This window comes from Emys orbicularis, chromosome 2 (assembly GCF_028017835.1).
Source record: "Emys orbicularis isolate rEmyOrb1 chromosome 2, rEmyOrb1.hap1, whole genome shotgun sequence".
NCBI classification, from domain to species: domain Eukaryota; kingdom Metazoa; phylum Chordata; order Testudines; family Emydidae; genus Emys; species Emys orbicularis.
Window position 1 is genome coordinate 83,405,080 of NC_088684.1, and position 16,477 is coordinate 83,421,556.

The following is a 16,477-nucleotide window of genomic DNA, read 5'->3' on the forward strand; positions in this document are numbered from 1 at the left end:
ACTGGCCCGTGCCAGCTGACTCGGGCTCAGGCTGTGAGGCGGTTTCATTGCCCTGTAGACATCTGGGCTCAGGCTGCAGCTCTAGGACCCTGGGAAGTGGGAAGGTCCCAGAGCTTGGGCTCCAGCACAGGCCTGGAAGTCTGCACAGCAATGAAACAGCTCCGCAGCCCAAACCCCATGAGCCTGAGTCAGCCAGGATGGGCCAGCACCAGGTTTTTCTTTGCTGTGTAGACATATCCTTCAAGTTTGGAATGAATTAGAGTTAGTGATTTGGGAGCAGGTGGAGGGAGTGCATGTTTACTGCCCTCATGTGCACACTTCAGTGCTGGTTTTTCCAAGCACCCGACATGAAACAAGAAAGCAAATTTGAGGCCCTGAAGTTTTGTTGGCTTCCAAAGACATTTTGTCTTCCGCCACGTGGGAGAGGAGTGAGAAAGTCATTCGGAGGTTCTCAAGCCTGGTCTTTTTGTTCTCCACTGACTGTGGTTCTCCACTCAATTTGATACAGCTACAAGGATTCCCCAAGCATCAGCTGCCACATTAGCAGTTTTGATTTTGATTCCTACTGAGGCCCATGTGCTGCTGTGGCACACAGGGCTATAAATAAATGGCAATGGGCCAATAGAGAATTCCCATGACACAGGTTGTGTAGGATCGCTATTACAGGGCTTTAAAGGGGGTAGAACCAGCCTCTAGGAAATACCCTGGCATAAGGGTGTTCCCTGGGTGGCACTGAGCTACTGAAGCAGCCCTACGTTGTCCCCATTGCAGCTGCTGGGAATGTATTGTGAAAGGTAAAGGTTGCAACTAGCATGAACTGCACTTCTGCTAATTTTTTCTCAAGAACAGCCCCTCAAAAAGGCTGTTGCAGCCAGGCACAGGTTAAAGCAGTCTGAGTGTTTAAAGCCACCTTTACTCCCGGTTTCTCTTCGTGTGCCAAGAGCAACTTGGCTAGAATGGCAAATGTGGTCCTTAGGATCCAATTGTATATGGCTGTGTGTGACCGTGCGGACTCACCGCTGCGGCGCCTCCTGCTGGTCGTCCATGGGAATTAGCTCTTCCAATGTCCTGGAGCGCCCCCTGCAGGCTGGTGATCCGCCTTGCCACTGGCCCCGTATCCCTCCCGGGACCCCGGTGCCCCTTTTTCTGGGTTCTGCCCCCTGGCAGTACCCCCACAGTTCTGGGTCTCCCCCTCCCAGGGGAACCCCCACCCACTAACCCCACCTCACCTCAGTGTAAGGCTACTGCCAGTCACCATCTAGCCCCACTCCCTGGGGCAGACTGCAGTAAACGCCACGCATCACAGGCAAGGTTGGGTTTGGACCTGCTGCCTGTGCCTACCCCTGGGCTGTCCTCTGCAACCCCCAGTACCTGTTGGCCTAATGCTAGGCCGCAGCCTGGGGCTTTCCAGGCTGGAGCTCCCCAGCTCCTCTGCCTTTCCCCAGCCCTGCTCCACTCAGGTACCCTGTCTCTAGCTCCCTGCAGCCAGGCCCTTCTCTCTCTGAATGCAGAGAGACTGTTTGGCCTCTGGCTCACAGCCTTTTTATACAGGCCAGCTGTGGCCTGATTGGGGTGTGGCCCAGCTGCGGCTGCTTCCCCAATCAGCCCAGCTTTTTCCCCTGCCAAGGCTGTTCTTCCTCTCCCAGGGCTGTTGTTAACCCTTTCAGGCCAGGAGCGGGTGACCACCCCGCTATACTGTGTATCACTGAAGGTCTTGAAAGTAAAACAAGTCAGAAGAAGAATCTTTGAGCTTAAAGCAGGGACTCGGACCTAGGGTGACCAGACAGCAAGTGTGAAAAATCGGGACAGGGGGTGGGGGGTTAGGGTTAGGGTTAGGGTCCAAAAATCAGGACTGTCCCTATAAAATCAGAACATCTGGTCACCCTACTCGGACCGGATAACTAGGAAATTCCTTTCCAATTTATATACCTACTATTCTATAAAAGGTAGTCACTCTCCGGTAGTTTCAATATGGCTGGTAAAGTCAGTGTGGGAGATAGACTTTGCTAGTAGCATCATGCACTTGTAAATACGTAGTAGCTAAACAGTGTTCTGTACTCGCAAATACATACTAGCTAAAGAAATCAAGTTCCTAACCAACGTTTTTCGTCTGGTGAACATCAAGTTGCAAAGAAGAGGCCTTTGTCGTGCAATGGACTGAGAAAAGAATTAATTCTATGCCTATCAGAATACTTTACCAGCTATAGGCAGGGTAGACAACAGTTGTAAGGACAGAGTAGATGACACATAAATGGACAGAACAGAATTAGTTCACGTAGTGGGATTTAAGCTCGTCTCTCAGAGAGTCAAGGAAGTAACCTATCTGGTTTTTAATGAAGATTGTTTCATACGGTTTGTTATTCAACTTGGAAAAGTTAGATAACATGCTATCTTTTACTTCTAGGACCAACAACAACTTAATATTTTTTCCTGCACCCTAAAATGGTTATGATGACCAAAAGTAGACTACACCCACACCGAACAAACCATATTAAATATGCCCCTTTTCCACGTAAGAACTAACACATATGTCCATAAATGTGTAGGTACACACAAGATTTTGACTAGAGCCCTGCAGTGGGACTGGGATCCCACAGATCGCACTGCCATAGTTGTGGGAATGAGATAAAAATTCAACAAACTATGTGGGAGTGGGTGGGAGAAGGTATTAAGTGGTGGGATGGGATTAAAAATTAGTCCCTGACAGGGCTTTAATCTGTACGACATCATTTATACAAGTTACAATCTTGCACAGAAACATTTAATTCCCACTAACCTTTAATCGTGTCACAAAGTGCTTAGCAACAGCAAATTCTGAAGCTGGGTTCCCAAGAAGGATCTCAAAACGATACTGCAGACCTAATTTGTCTCTCACTTCTTGTAACCTCTCTCTTGCTAGCATTGCTAACTGCACGGAGGGAACTCTAATGATAAGCATATGGCCACAACCATTCCTATTCTTTCCTGGTGAAGTGATGAGGTCATCCATTATGCTGAGTGTCTCGGGGGTGCTGTGGTCTCTAAGGGAGGCCATGGTTGTGAGAGCCATCAGGGCTTCAGAATACTGCTGAATAAGAAGGTAGCAGCGAATCACCATGCTGTGCAGCCTGGGGTACCTTCAGAGGAACACAGTTATATGTTGGTCAGTAAATATGTTCAACAAAATGATCACATGAAAGTCAGCTCTGACATAGGCAGGCCTGGATGGCAAGAAAAAGGAGCTCATTTTATGTGTAGTACATAAATACTGAAAGCCTCAACCTCTATTAACAATTATGAGCGGTAAGTGCATTATGCTATTTTTATAGGCATACATGGCATGTACAACTACAGAAGAAGGCACAGTCTAATTCAGACACTGTTAGGCCAGGTCTACACTACCGCGGTAGTTCGACAGCTGGCAATCGAACTTCCGGGTTCGATTTATCGCGTCTGGTCTGGACGCGATAAATCGATCCCGGAAGCGCTCGCCGTCGACTGCTGTACTCCAGCTCGGCGAGAGGAGTACTGCGGAGTCGACGGGGAGCCTGCCTGCCGCGTGTGGACCGCGTCTGAACCGCGGTAAGTTCGAACTAAGGTATGTCGACTTCAGCTACGTTATTCACGTAGCTGAAGTTGCGTACCTTAGTTCGAATTTGGGGGGTAGTGTAGACCAGGCCTAAGTATCAGGACAAACACATATAGCACAAGCTGATGATCCAGTCTCACTTAATTGTCCAAGGTTTTTTTTTTTCTCCCTTCTATCAAGTTTTGTGGAAGAAAGAAGTTTTAAGGCGGGGGGGGTGGGGGTGGGGGGATATAAACTTACACCACTCACAAAAAGACTAGACTTAACAATGTTGCACACTTTGTTGGAGCTCAGCCAAGGGCAAACTAACAGTTTGGCTTGCAAGCAAAACGATAACAGTCTTTTTCTCATGTTGGAGCTAAATTCAGTGACTATAAATCCAAACAAGTAGGACCAAATACTAAGAAAAAGTGAAAACCTACTCAACTAAAAGAAAACAATCCTATGTCTAGTCATTGTAACAATCTACTACTATATTTAATAAACATGGAAATGTAATAGGAATAAAAGTTGGTTTGAACAATCACAAATGACAACATATACAGACAGCATGCTGCATTGATGAGATCAGCAGTGTTGAAAATGATAGTACTGCCTTAGTTCCTGTACTTAGCTTCTCTTATCTATATGTTACAACACATCTAGCCTTGGCCCTGTGGAACTGGATTGCTTTGTTCTCTATAAGGGAATATGGAGCTATTGCCAGTCAGGTCCTGGTCAGCAAACACCAAAAGTTGTCACCATCAAGAGGCCGTTCTGTGACCCATATGAAATTTATTGAAATTCTCAGTTCATTTGCTAGTGGATAGTGTCCACATCTGGCAAACTTCTTGTCACTCTCTGCAGAGAAGACACAGCATAGAAAATGAATTACCCACTCAGCCTTCTAGATCAGGACTAAGGCAAAATGGTAAAACAGAGTGGGCAAGCCTGGACCACACTGCTTATGCCATATCAATTACCTGGATAAGCAGAGGACTTCAGTTTGTAAGGCTATCAATCTGACACAATCATTAAATTCATTACAAAATAAAAAAAATGGAACAAACTCCTGGAATTCCAGTATCAAGGGGCTGTCCAAATTCCAAAAGCATCATTCTTAAGCCAAAATGCGTTTAAGTAACTGGTGCATTTTCGGAACCCTGTAACTGAAATGTCAAAAAAGTTATAACATCTACATTTTATTTATTCCACGTTATGCACATGTAAGAGAGGTGAGACAATGCAAACTTCAAACAGGATCCATTATTCTAACTTCCTAGAGGATTACACTAGATAAAATTGAAGAATATGAAGAAAATATCTGTGTGAACTTCGATCCTTCTACCAAATACCTAGTGTTGCACATTGATCCGATTCCATTTATGACAGAGTGACTGAATACCAATTATAAGAAGTGCATGTATGGACTAAATTTTCAAAATTGGACAGCTAAATTGCACTCACATTTGCCCCTGTAAATTTTTGAGGCAAGAGGGGGAAGTGAGGCAGCCAGTTTTTAATATATGGCACTTAAAAGATATCCAATTAACAAATTAAAGTGTTTGTTCAGAATGCTACCTAACCGTTTCTTGATAACCAGTTACACTGTGACATTGTGTCTCTGTCCATTTGTGATATGGCATGTAAGCTTGGGTCATGGTTAGGCACAATTCAAAACTCTTATTATTTACCTTTCTAAGAGTGTGTTCACCATTTTTTCAAAGTTTTCATCACATCTCAGCAGAGGACTAGTGATTCCCCATTGTAGAGATTTGCTGTATTCATTCAAGCCAAAATACAGCTTCTCCTCGCTGCCCATTTCCTCCTGTTCCAAACAAAGATATCACAAACATAATGAAAGTTAGAGACAATTTACATTTATCCTGTATTATGAAACAGAAAGTATTTTTCCTGAGAAAATATCTTTGATTTTCATTCTTCCCAGTAATGACTTCTTCCATCGAAAACAAAATGTTAAATATTTGCTGCTAATTTAACATTTGATTAAGTTTGTTAGACAGAGAGACACAGACAAATTTTTCCAGAACATTATTCCTAGTCTTAGCAGGAAATACTTGGGATTTAATATTATGGATTAAAAGAATATTCAGAATTATCATAATTAATGCTAATACAAATTTTGGAGGGGATATTAACCCTCATGAACAGGGCTTAAGCCAGTCTTTATTAGAGATCAGCATAAGATGAAATGAGGGGGAACATTATCCCACCTATGTCTACTGGAGGGGTTCTTACACCTTCTCTGAAGGACCTGGTGCTGGCCAGTGTTAGAGACAGGATAATGGACTAGATGGACCCTGGGCCTGATCCTGTATGGACATTCCTGTGTTCCTATGGGATCAGGGATGACTTACCTATTACAAAACAAGCTTAATCATGGGTTGCTGTCTTTTGTATTTTTTTCCCCTTTAAGGTGCTTTTAGTTTTAATTCTAGATACAGTTCCTCCCAGAAAAGCTAATGTCAGGAAGTCTCCTTGATATAAGCATTACTTACTAGCATTATGGTGATTGCCTGCATACAAGGGCAGGATACTAGGATGACATTAATAGTAAGCACTAGTGTCATGACTATAGATTGGTTATGGGCAAAATCAGTTTGCTTTAAACTCACGCTATCATTGGCCTACTGGTGGTCATTCAGCTCTAATAACTAAGGGCTTGCCTTCACGTACAGTGCTACAGCTGCACCAGTGCAGCTGAGCCACTCTAGTGCTTTAGCGAAGACGCTACTACGCCACCAGGAAAGCTTCTCCAGTCAGCATAGTCAATCCACCTCCCTGAGAGGCAATAGCTATGTTGATCGGAGAAGTTCTCCCACTGACATAGCGCTGTCTACACTGAGGGTTAGGTCGGTTTTCTCACACCCCTAAGTGATGTATTTATACCAATATAGGTCTGTAGTGTAGACCTGGCCTAAGAAATACATATTCTTAGCTTATATAGGTCTGTAATATTGGTATTTTTCAAGTGACAGAACTATGTAATGAGTATACACTGAGCATTTACGGATGTAAATGCACTGCAGTTATTTCTCATGCAATGCAGGTACAGTGTAATTAATATATAGGAATTTGTCATTATGTACATGGATCCAGAATAATAATAAAAGGGTATAGTGCAGTATAGGCCATACCTATAGTGTATAAGGTTCACCAAAATATTAGTTCTGCCAGCCTTTTTATACCTAAAATTAGTTCAGGAGGTTCAACAAATTTCAAACTCGGAGTTTGCTCATCCCTGTAATAGACCTTTATCAGGGCAAAGGAAAATGTTCTGTTTCTAAGTCTAAATATCAGTGCCACCTCGGCCTCCGATGGCCCCATGGAGAAAAAGGCTGGGACTCCACTATAACTTCAGGTAGTAAACAATTTCCAGCATGGAAAAGAGATTTCTCCACAGGTTTCTGTTTATATATCTGAGGCTAGGTCTACACGGGGTGGGGAGGTGGTCGATTTAAGATACGCAAATTCAGCTATGCGAATAGCGTAGCTGAATTCGACGTATCCGATCCGACTTACCCCACTGTGAGGACGGCGGCAAATCGACCACGGTGGCTCCCTCATCGACGGCGCTTACTCCTACCTGGGCTGGTGGAGTACATGCGTCGATTCGGGGATCGATTGTCGCGTCCCGACGAGACGCGATAATTCGATCCCCGAGAGATCTATTTCTACCCGCCGATCCAGGCGGGTAGTGAAGACAAGCCCTGGGTTACACATTCTTCCTTGACTTTAGCAAAGCTTTTGATACAGTCTCCCACAGTATTCTTGCCGCCAAGTTAAAGAAATATGGGCTGGATGAATGGACTGTAAGGTGGATAGAAAGCTGGCTAGATCGTCGGGCTCAACGGGTAGTGATCAATGGCTCCATGTCTAGTTGGCAGCCGGTTTCAAGCGGAGTGCCCCAAGGGTCGGTCCTGGGGCCAGTTTTGTTTAATATCTTTATTAATGATCTGGAGGATGGTGTGGACTGCACTCTCAGCAAGTTTGCAGATGACACTAAACTAGGAGGCGTGGTAGATACACTAGAGGGTAGGGATCGGATACAGAGGGACCTAGACAAATTAGAGGATTGGGCCAAAAAAAACCTGATGAGGTTCAACAAGGATAAGTGCAGAGTCCTGCACTTAGGACGGAAGAATCCCATGCACTGCTACAGACTAGGGACCGAATGGCTAGGTAGCAGTTCTGCAGAAAAGGACCTAGGGGTCACAGTGGACGAGAAGCTGGATATGAGTCAACAGTGTGCTCTTGTTGCCAAGAAGGCTAACGGCATTTTGGGCTGTATAAGTAGGGGCATTGCCAGCAGATCGAGGAACGTGATCGTTCCCCTTTATTCGACATTGGTGAGGCCTCATCTGGAATACTGTGTCCAATTTTGGGCCCCACACTACAAGAAGGATGTGGAAAAATTGGAAAGAGTCCAGCGGAGGGCAACAAAAATGATTAGGGGTCTGGAGCACATGACTTATGAGGAGAGGCTGAGGGAACTGGGATTGTTTAGTCTCCAGAAGAGAAGAATGAGGGGGGATTTGATAGCAGCCTTCAACTACCTGAAGGGGGGTTCCAAAGAGGATGGAGCTCGGCTGTTCTCAGTGGTGGCAGATGACAGAACAAGGAGCAATGGTCTCAAGTTGCAGTGGGGGAGGTCCAGGTTGGATATTAGGAAACACTATTTCACTAGGAGGGTGGTGAAGCACTGGAATGCGTTACCTAGGGAGGTGGTGGAGTCTCCTTCCTTGGAGGTTTTTAAGGCCCGGCTTGACAAAGCCCTGGCTGGGATGATTTAGTTGGGAATTGGTCCTGCTTTGAGCAGGGGGTTGGACTAGATGACCTCTTGAGGTCCCTTCCAACCCTGATATTCTATGATTCTATGATTCTATGATTCTAGAATGTGGCAAATGTAAGAGTATACTACAACTCTTAGCTTAACAGTTACACACTTACCATATTGTCAAATTGTATCCAATGTACCTCATTGTTGGAGCTTATTCTGGACTGCTGTGTCTGCAGGGCATAGGGGAAAGAGCTGACTTGGAGGACCAGGAGATTGAAAGCTTCAGTGACTTCCCTGCAGTTAATAACTCTATCAGCCAGTCCATGACTGGGTTCACCATGTGTTAGAGAACTTGAGACGGCACTGTGGAAATAAAAACACACAGAACGGCTTTATTGTCACCTTCAGATTCAACTGGTAACATTAAAATCTCTAGATGAACAGGGACCCAAAAGCCCCAGGTCATCAGACTCTGAAAAGGAACATCAGCAAGGTGTTCTATATAGAGAAGCCCAAAAGTGCGGGAGAAATAATGGAGCGAAGTCCCCCACTGGGAAGCAACTAAATCAGCCTGCCAATTTAAAGGATTAGAACATAGGAAAAAGTTAAAAACAAGCTAAAAAGAGAAGGATGTGTCTCAGCTGGACCAGGCTGTTACATGAATGGGGAGGGGGCAGAGAGGTGGGGGAGCAGGGACAAAAATTAACTGGATTGCTCAACCAGAAACAGTCCTTATATAAGTTTCAGAGTAGCAGCCGTGTTAGTCTGTATCCGCAAAAAGAACAGGAGTACTTATATAGGGGACTTTGAGGGCATATATATATTACTATATAGTCCTTATATAGGGGACTTTGAGGGCATAAAATGTGTTTGATTTCCTGTCTCCACTTGCTGGTAGGTGGACATAACACTCACTTGTCTCAACAAACCTAATAGGATATAGGAGAATTCCATATTTGGCACCACAATAAAAATATAATACTAATTTGGTTTTGAGAAAAAAATAGAGTGCATTTTGTTTACTAAAATTCTACAGTCCGAATGTGTCCCAAAACCATACAGACTGTACCTGGATACTTGAGCAGTGAAACAAGAAGGAATATATTTTGCTCTCATGGGTCAAATTCTCTCTGTCTTTATGCAAGTAAGAATTTTTGATGATTCTTGCATGGAGCAAGGCAGTATAATTTATAGCCTTCATTTCCCAAAAGACGTGATGACGGGACTTCACATGGAGAGAAAGTCTCTGTGTTTTGTGCCACTCAGATTAAACATTGACACTTACCCTCCATGCTCATGATGCTTTATCATTGTTTTGATATTAAGAATTCTCACCTTAAAGTAACCAGGGTTGTATTTAAAGGAAGAGAAAACAAATGACCCTCATTATCTCTCTGTGGCAAATAGTTATATTTTCTGTAAGGCTACTCAAATAAAAACAAAACAAATACTCAGGCTTAAACAACATTAACTACTGTGCTCACTAACATGGGGAAGGTTTGGGTATGTCAGGACCTTGGTACTGAACCCAGGCCCAGCAGGTCCTTAAGTAGCAGCCTTAGCTGCTATACCACAGCGATGTCCTAAACAGGTTCCCGCGACCAACAGCCTTCATACTAAAGGCCTACAAGCCCAAAGGAGTCACATCCCAAACCTCTGATTGGATGGACAGGCAGCACTCTTATTGTGTACCCGACCTATACAGAGGAAGAAGCAGCTGTCTGAGCAATAAACTAGTGCCAACTGGTTGCTCACCAGACCACCTTGCCTTGCTTCACTTCCCCTGCTGCCTCACCACCTCATCTGATCTCACCTTCCCAACCCACTGACCCAGCCCCATGGATTGGATTTTCCAGCTGCTGACCCATCCAAGAACTCTGACCGTTGCACCAGACTGCCTCTAATACAGATTGACCTGCCGGCTACCTGACCACCCAGGCACACTGGACTACTGCTCTGGATTGCCTCCTAAGCCTGCCCTGGCCACTGGGCATTACAGTAAGTGGTTTGTTTGTGCAGTGATGTACAGGTAGAAGAATGGAGACCAGTTTCCTCCCTGATGATCTGATTTGGTGGTGGTGGGGGAACTCGCCCTTTCCTTTGTTCTAGAGTATTGGTTTGTGGCTAAAGGTAGGATGGGGGTGGGGGAGGGAAGGAAGATTATCAGTCTCTCTTCTACTCTGCTCAGTTACAGATGAGAAAGAAATGGGACTGGGAAAGACATGAGAAGTTGGATGAGAATGGCTATGCAGAGAAAAGGATGACGGGGGATCCCTAGGAGCATTCTTGCTAGGGATTTAAAAATCTAAAGTTGACCCCACCTTACATCGAATCTGAATGATAGTTTTAAGAAATATCTAGGATGGACAAAGATGATGACTTCTGTTTATGAATCTTTAAATGGCTGGGGCACAAGGAAGCATCAGGCTGAGATCATAATTTTGTTTTATTAAAAATCCTGAGTATTAATATACAGTAGAATAAATTTTTGCCTTGCTATTGTGAAGCACTTACCTTGTTAAATCTACGTGGGCATTGTCGTGAACCAGCACAAACAAGGTGTATGGATTCTGCTTCACCCGTCTCATAAAAACTTCAAACTTTGTTTGGATCTCATTGTCTAGCCGTACTACATATTTCTCAGCTCTCTGATAGGCTGTCCCATTCTCTTCTAGGCCCAAGTCAACAAGAACACCTTCCAAAAAGAAAAAAAGAAAATTCCTTTGCCTTTATCTACAAATAAGGCCTTGTCTACACTACAGAGTGTCGTCAACAAAAGTTGCTTTTTGTCGACAGAACAGTGGAGATATGTACACACTATAGTGCTACTTTTGCCGACAGAACTCTCCTGTTTTGCTGATAAAATAAAATCACCTTGACGAGAGGCAGAGAGTTTTTTGTGGAAAAGTCATATCAACCTATGGGCAGATTTCCTGTGGGTTTTGTGAGAAGAGCTATGAATGGGACATGGTGCAGTGCCGAGTGAAGATAAAGGGGCTAAGGCAGACGTACCAGAAGGCAAGAGAGGCAAACCGCCACTCCGGTGCTGCACCCAAGAGCTGCCACTTCTATCAGGAGCTGGACACCATCCTTGGTGGTGATCCTACCTCCACCACCAAGGACACTTCGGAGGGTCTGGAGGCAGCGGACAGTGGACCTAACCCTGAGGAAAAACTTGTGGACGAGGAGGTGGAGTTGGAGGACATTTGTGGAGCCCACAAAAGGGTCGTGCAGTGTTGCGTTGAGTCAGGAATTCTTTTCCACTCCGGAGGGGTCTAGCCCATCTCAGCACTCCATCTCCAGTGAGCATGATGCAGGAGAGGAGACCCCCGGTAAGTGATCTTTTTGAGTTGATGCTGCTTGGTTATATGATGTACAGCTGTTCTTTGCTCTGTATACTGTAGAAGTGGATAAAGGGACAGCAGCAAGGAGCACTTCAACAATAGGCTGAGAAGATGCAGAATGACCATGGATTGTACGTTTGGCAGATTAAAAAAATCTTAATGAGGAAAGCATTCCCCATGGTCATAGGAGCCTGCTGCACACTCCTTAATCTTTGTGAGGCTAGGAATGAAAAGTTTCCCCAGGGGTGGAGCGCTGAGGCAGATCACCTGGTTGCTGATTTTGAGCAGCCAGTTACCAGGGCTATTAGAGGGGCACAACGGTGGGCAATTTGACTCAGGGAGGCTTTGAGGCAACATTTTGATAATGAGCTCCAGTAATGTGTATTTCTATAAAGCAATCTGCCATGCTTCATTAATTTCTGTTTTCTTATTTTGCCTAAAACTTGTGATGATTCCTGAGTGGGATTTGTAGTAAGCAAATTATTAAAATGCATGTATGTTTTAATACCAGCAGCAATCACTATGTGTAGGACACAAATAAAGATTGGTTATCTTTCAGAGAGTTTGTTTTTATTAAACACCAATTAACACACATAAAAGAGTTGGTGTAGGGAGATAACAGTTTTGGGCAGGGGAGGCTGTCATAGCTGTGAGTAAATCCAGCTATCATTTTGGAAGTTGTCCTAAGGGGTGGAGTGACGGGATACCAAGATGTTCCAGGAAGTTGCAAGGAATGTGCGTGAAGAGTTTGGGGAGAACAGGGGAAACAGTTCTGATTTGGCTGCAGGGGTGGGCGAGCATGCATTTGTTCTGCCTGGAGCGTGATTAGGGACTTCAACATCTCTGTTTGCTCCTCCATCACTTATCATCTGCTCCTGGGCCTTTATAATGTGCTCCTCACTGTCCTTTCTGTCCCGCCTTTCCATTTCTCTTAACTCCTTGTGTTCTCTTTTTTTCTGACTCAGAGGATTGGATCACCTCTCGGAACATGTCCTCCTTGCTCTGCCTTGGTTGCTTTCTCATCTGGCAGAGGCACTTCTCCAGTGTGTAGGAGGTTCCCCTGAAGGCCACATCTGCAGAAGCACAAGAAGCAATACATAGACGCATGATTGTTAGTTCACGTACAGCATTGAATCATTATAGTAAAATACACCTCTTTTAACATACTAATCACTTTCTCACTGTCCCTTGGCATGCACACATCTCAGTGAACACCCTAAACATGGTGAGTTCGGCCCAGGTGTTTAAGATGGGGCAAAGGATATAGGTGATGTTTTCAGGGGATCAGTGAAGGCAACAGGACAATACTGTAAATTCTACCACCACTTTGAAGCCAATATCTCACTCCTGAGGGTAAGCAAGGATGAAAGGGTGCATCTCCTGCATGCGTGCAACTTCAGACCTGGTCCCTATGCTGCTCGCCTGTGTGCCACTTTGCACAAGTGATTGCTAAGTTCCTCCAGGAAAGTTTTCTAAAGATTTCTCTGGAAGATTCCTCTGAAATCTCGGTGTGCATCAACACACTGTTCTGCTGCACTGCTTAGCTGCACAGGGGAATGTGAAGCACACTAAAACACAGTAGTCTTGCACATTTCTATCCATTCACCCACCTCTACAGTATACAGAGCAAAGGACAGCTGTACATCATATAACCAAACAGCATCAACTCAAAAAGATCACTTACCAGCGGTCTCCTCTCCTGCATTATGCTCACCGAAGACGGAGTGCTGGAATGCACTAGATCCCTCCGGAGTGGAAAAGAGTTACTGACTTGCCACAACATCACACGACCCTTTCGTGGGCTCCACAACATCCTCCAACTCCACCTCGTCATCCACAACTTTGTCCTCAGGGTTAGGTCCACTGTCTGCTGCCTCCAGCCCCTCCGAAGGGTCCTTGGTGGTGGAGGTGGATCACTGCCAAGTATGGCATCCAGCTCCTGAGAGAAGCAGCAGCTCTGGCCACAGCACCAGAGCAACGGTTCACCTCTCTTGCCTTCTGGTACGCCTGCCTCTGCTCCTTTATCTTTGCTTGGCACTACACCGTGTCCCGTTCATAGCCCTTCTCACAAAACCCATGGAAAATCTGCCCGTAGGTATCGAAGTTTCTATAACTGGAGCAAAGCTGGGACTAGACAGCCTCCTCTCCCCATATACTCAGCAGATCCAACTGCTTCACAGTGGTCCAAGAGGGAGAGCATTTGTTGCGTGGAGCCACCATGGTCAGCTGGGAAGATGCGATGTGGGCTCTCCACGCCGAGCAAACAGGAAGTGGAATTTCAAAAAGTCCTGGGCCTTTAAAGGGTGGATGCTTGTTTACCTGGCAGCAAGACAGTGGAGTTTGAACTGCTGATCAGAATGGTCAGGATAGGCATTGAGAGACAGCTCCTGGAGGCCATTTACTGTGACAAAACTAAGTGCGGTGTCTACACTGACACTTTGTCAATATGACTTGGCCACAAAAAGATCTGTGCCTCTCGTCAATGTGATTTTATTTTGTTGGCAAAACAAGAGAGTTTTGTCTGCAAAAGTAGCATTGCAGTGTGTACACCTCTGCTGTTCTTTCGACAAAAGCTGCCTTTTTTCAACCAAACTCTGTAGTGTAGACAAGGCGTTAGTGGGATAGATTTACTTTCACGGTGGTGAGTAAAAGTTATTTCCCCACTTCTAGATTTCCTCCAAGAAGGGGATGGATTTATGAGCAGACCAGAGACTCATAACATTACTAGAAAAAAATCATTTAGATCTATATAAGAATCTTCAATATGGCATTGAGTTGGGTCAGACTCAGTGACACTAAGTTTAGTTTCCCTGTACTTGGCTAATACATTCTTCCCACTAGATGGATACCTGAGAAAAAGATACTTGGGTATCCCCTTCAAAAATTCGTAAGTTTACAGATGCCTCTTGCCAATATTGGGTCAATCTTTTCTATTGCCCACAGGTAAAACTAAAATTGCTGGCATATTCCTCCAGCCTACTCCAACCGACAGGAAGTACAGAAGCACCATGCCTGCAATCCCTGTAAGCTGTCCTGGGAATTATTATATTCAACCTGAGCATAAAGAACAGCTGAGAGAGAACCTCTGCTCAGTGCACAGGAGCAGCAAAATAGGAAACATAGTGTTAGACTGTATGAGGAATGGAAGAGAAAATAGTAATGCCATTATATAAATCAATGAGGCACCCTCTTTTCAAATAATGTGTTTAGTTGTTGTCACCTTATCTCAAAAATATCAAGAAAGATAAGGGATGCAGAGATGGACAACCAAATTAGATGTATGGGAGGCTTTCTTTATCAGGAGATGCTGAAAAGACTGGGACTGTTTTAGTTTTTATGGGGAAAATAAACTAGAAGACTTGATTTCAGGAACACTTGACACAGTTCCACATGATAGTCTCATAAGCAAACTAGGGAAATGTGGTCTAGATGAAATTCTATAAGGTGGGTTCACAACTAATTAAAAAACAACAGAGTAGTTATCATGATTCGCTGTCAAACCAGGACGACATATCTAGAGGGCTCCCACAAGGGTCTGTCCTGGGTCTGATACTAGTCAATATTTTCATTAACGACTTGGACAATGGAGTGGAGAGTGTGCTTATACATTTTGGAGATGACACCAAGCTGGGAGAGGTTGCTAGAGCACTTTGGAGGATAGGATTAGAATTCAAAATGACCTTGATAAATTGGAGAATTGATCTGAAATCCACGAGATGAAATTCAAAAGACAAATGCAAAGTGTTACGCTTAGGAAAAAATGAAGGAAAAATCAAATGCACAACTACAAAACAGGAAATAATTTCCTAGGCTGTAGCACTGCAGAAAAGGAACTGGAAGTTACAATGTATCACAGATTTAATGGGAGGCAACAATATGATGCAGTGGCAAAAAAAGCAAAGTATTCTGGGGTGTATTAACAGGAGTGTGGTATGTAAGACACAGAAGGTAACCTCTCACTTCACTCGGCCTCAGTTACAGTGCCTGTTCTGGGGCACCGCACTTTAAAGAAGATATGGACATACTGAAAAGAGTCCAGAGGAGAGCAACAAAAATGATAAAAGGTTTAGAAAACTTGACCTGTGAGGAAAGGTTAAAAAAAATTGGTCATGTTTAGTCCTGAGAAAAGAAGACTGGGGGAACGGGGAGAGGAGGACAATGACTTGAAAACAATCCTCAAATATGTCAAGGGCTGTTATAAACAGGACTGTGAACAATTGTTCTCCATGTCCACTGAAGGTAGGACAAGAAGTAATGGGCTTAATCTGTAGCAAGGGAGATTTAGGTTAGATATTAGGAAAAACTCTTAACTATATGGATGGTTAAATACTGGAATAAGTTACCGAGGGAGATTGTGAAATCCCCATCACTGGAGGTTTTTAAGAACAGGTTAGACAAACACCTGTCAGGGATGGTCTAGGTATATTTGATCCAGCCTCAGCGTGGGGGGGAACTGGACTAGATGACCCCTTTCCAGTCCTACATATTTCGATGATTCTGTGGTAGGCATATAAAAAAATGTATCGAGAAGTTGCATTGGAAGTTCCTCTTTACCTTTTCATTATACGAGAGCAAGAGCAAGGGAATATCAAATTAATTGAAAGGCAACATGTTTAAAATTGATAAAAGAACTTTTTTAGCAGAATGCATAATTATCCCATGGAACTCATTGCAACAAGACAGAGGCCGAGAGCTTAATAAGATTAAAAAATTATTAGCCATTTATATAGAGAATCCATAGTTATACTAAATATGACAGTTTTAAAAAAAGGATATAAACCCTCT

At 44.2% G+C, this 16,477-nt stretch overlaps 1 protein-coding gene across 1 annotated transcript in view; it reads right to left on the bottom strand.

Moving 5' to 3' along the window:
* GREB1L (GREB1 like retinoic acid receptor coactivator) overlaps positions 1-16,477 on the bottom strand; it is a 113,822-nt gene that overhangs the window by 37,243 nt on the left and 60,102 nt on the right. The window contains exons 15-18 of the mRNA XM_065398316.1: positions 10,863-11,043; positions 8,519-8,711; positions 5,242-5,375; positions 2,777-3,116 (exon numbers count right to left, since the gene is read on the bottom strand). Coding sequence (XP_065254388.1) covers positions 2,777-3,116; positions 5,242-5,375; positions 8,519-8,711; positions 10,863-11,043 — 848 coding nt within the window. The remainder of the gene's footprint in view (positions 1-2,776; positions 3,117-5,241; positions 5,376-8,518; positions 8,712-10,862; positions 11,044-16,477) is intronic.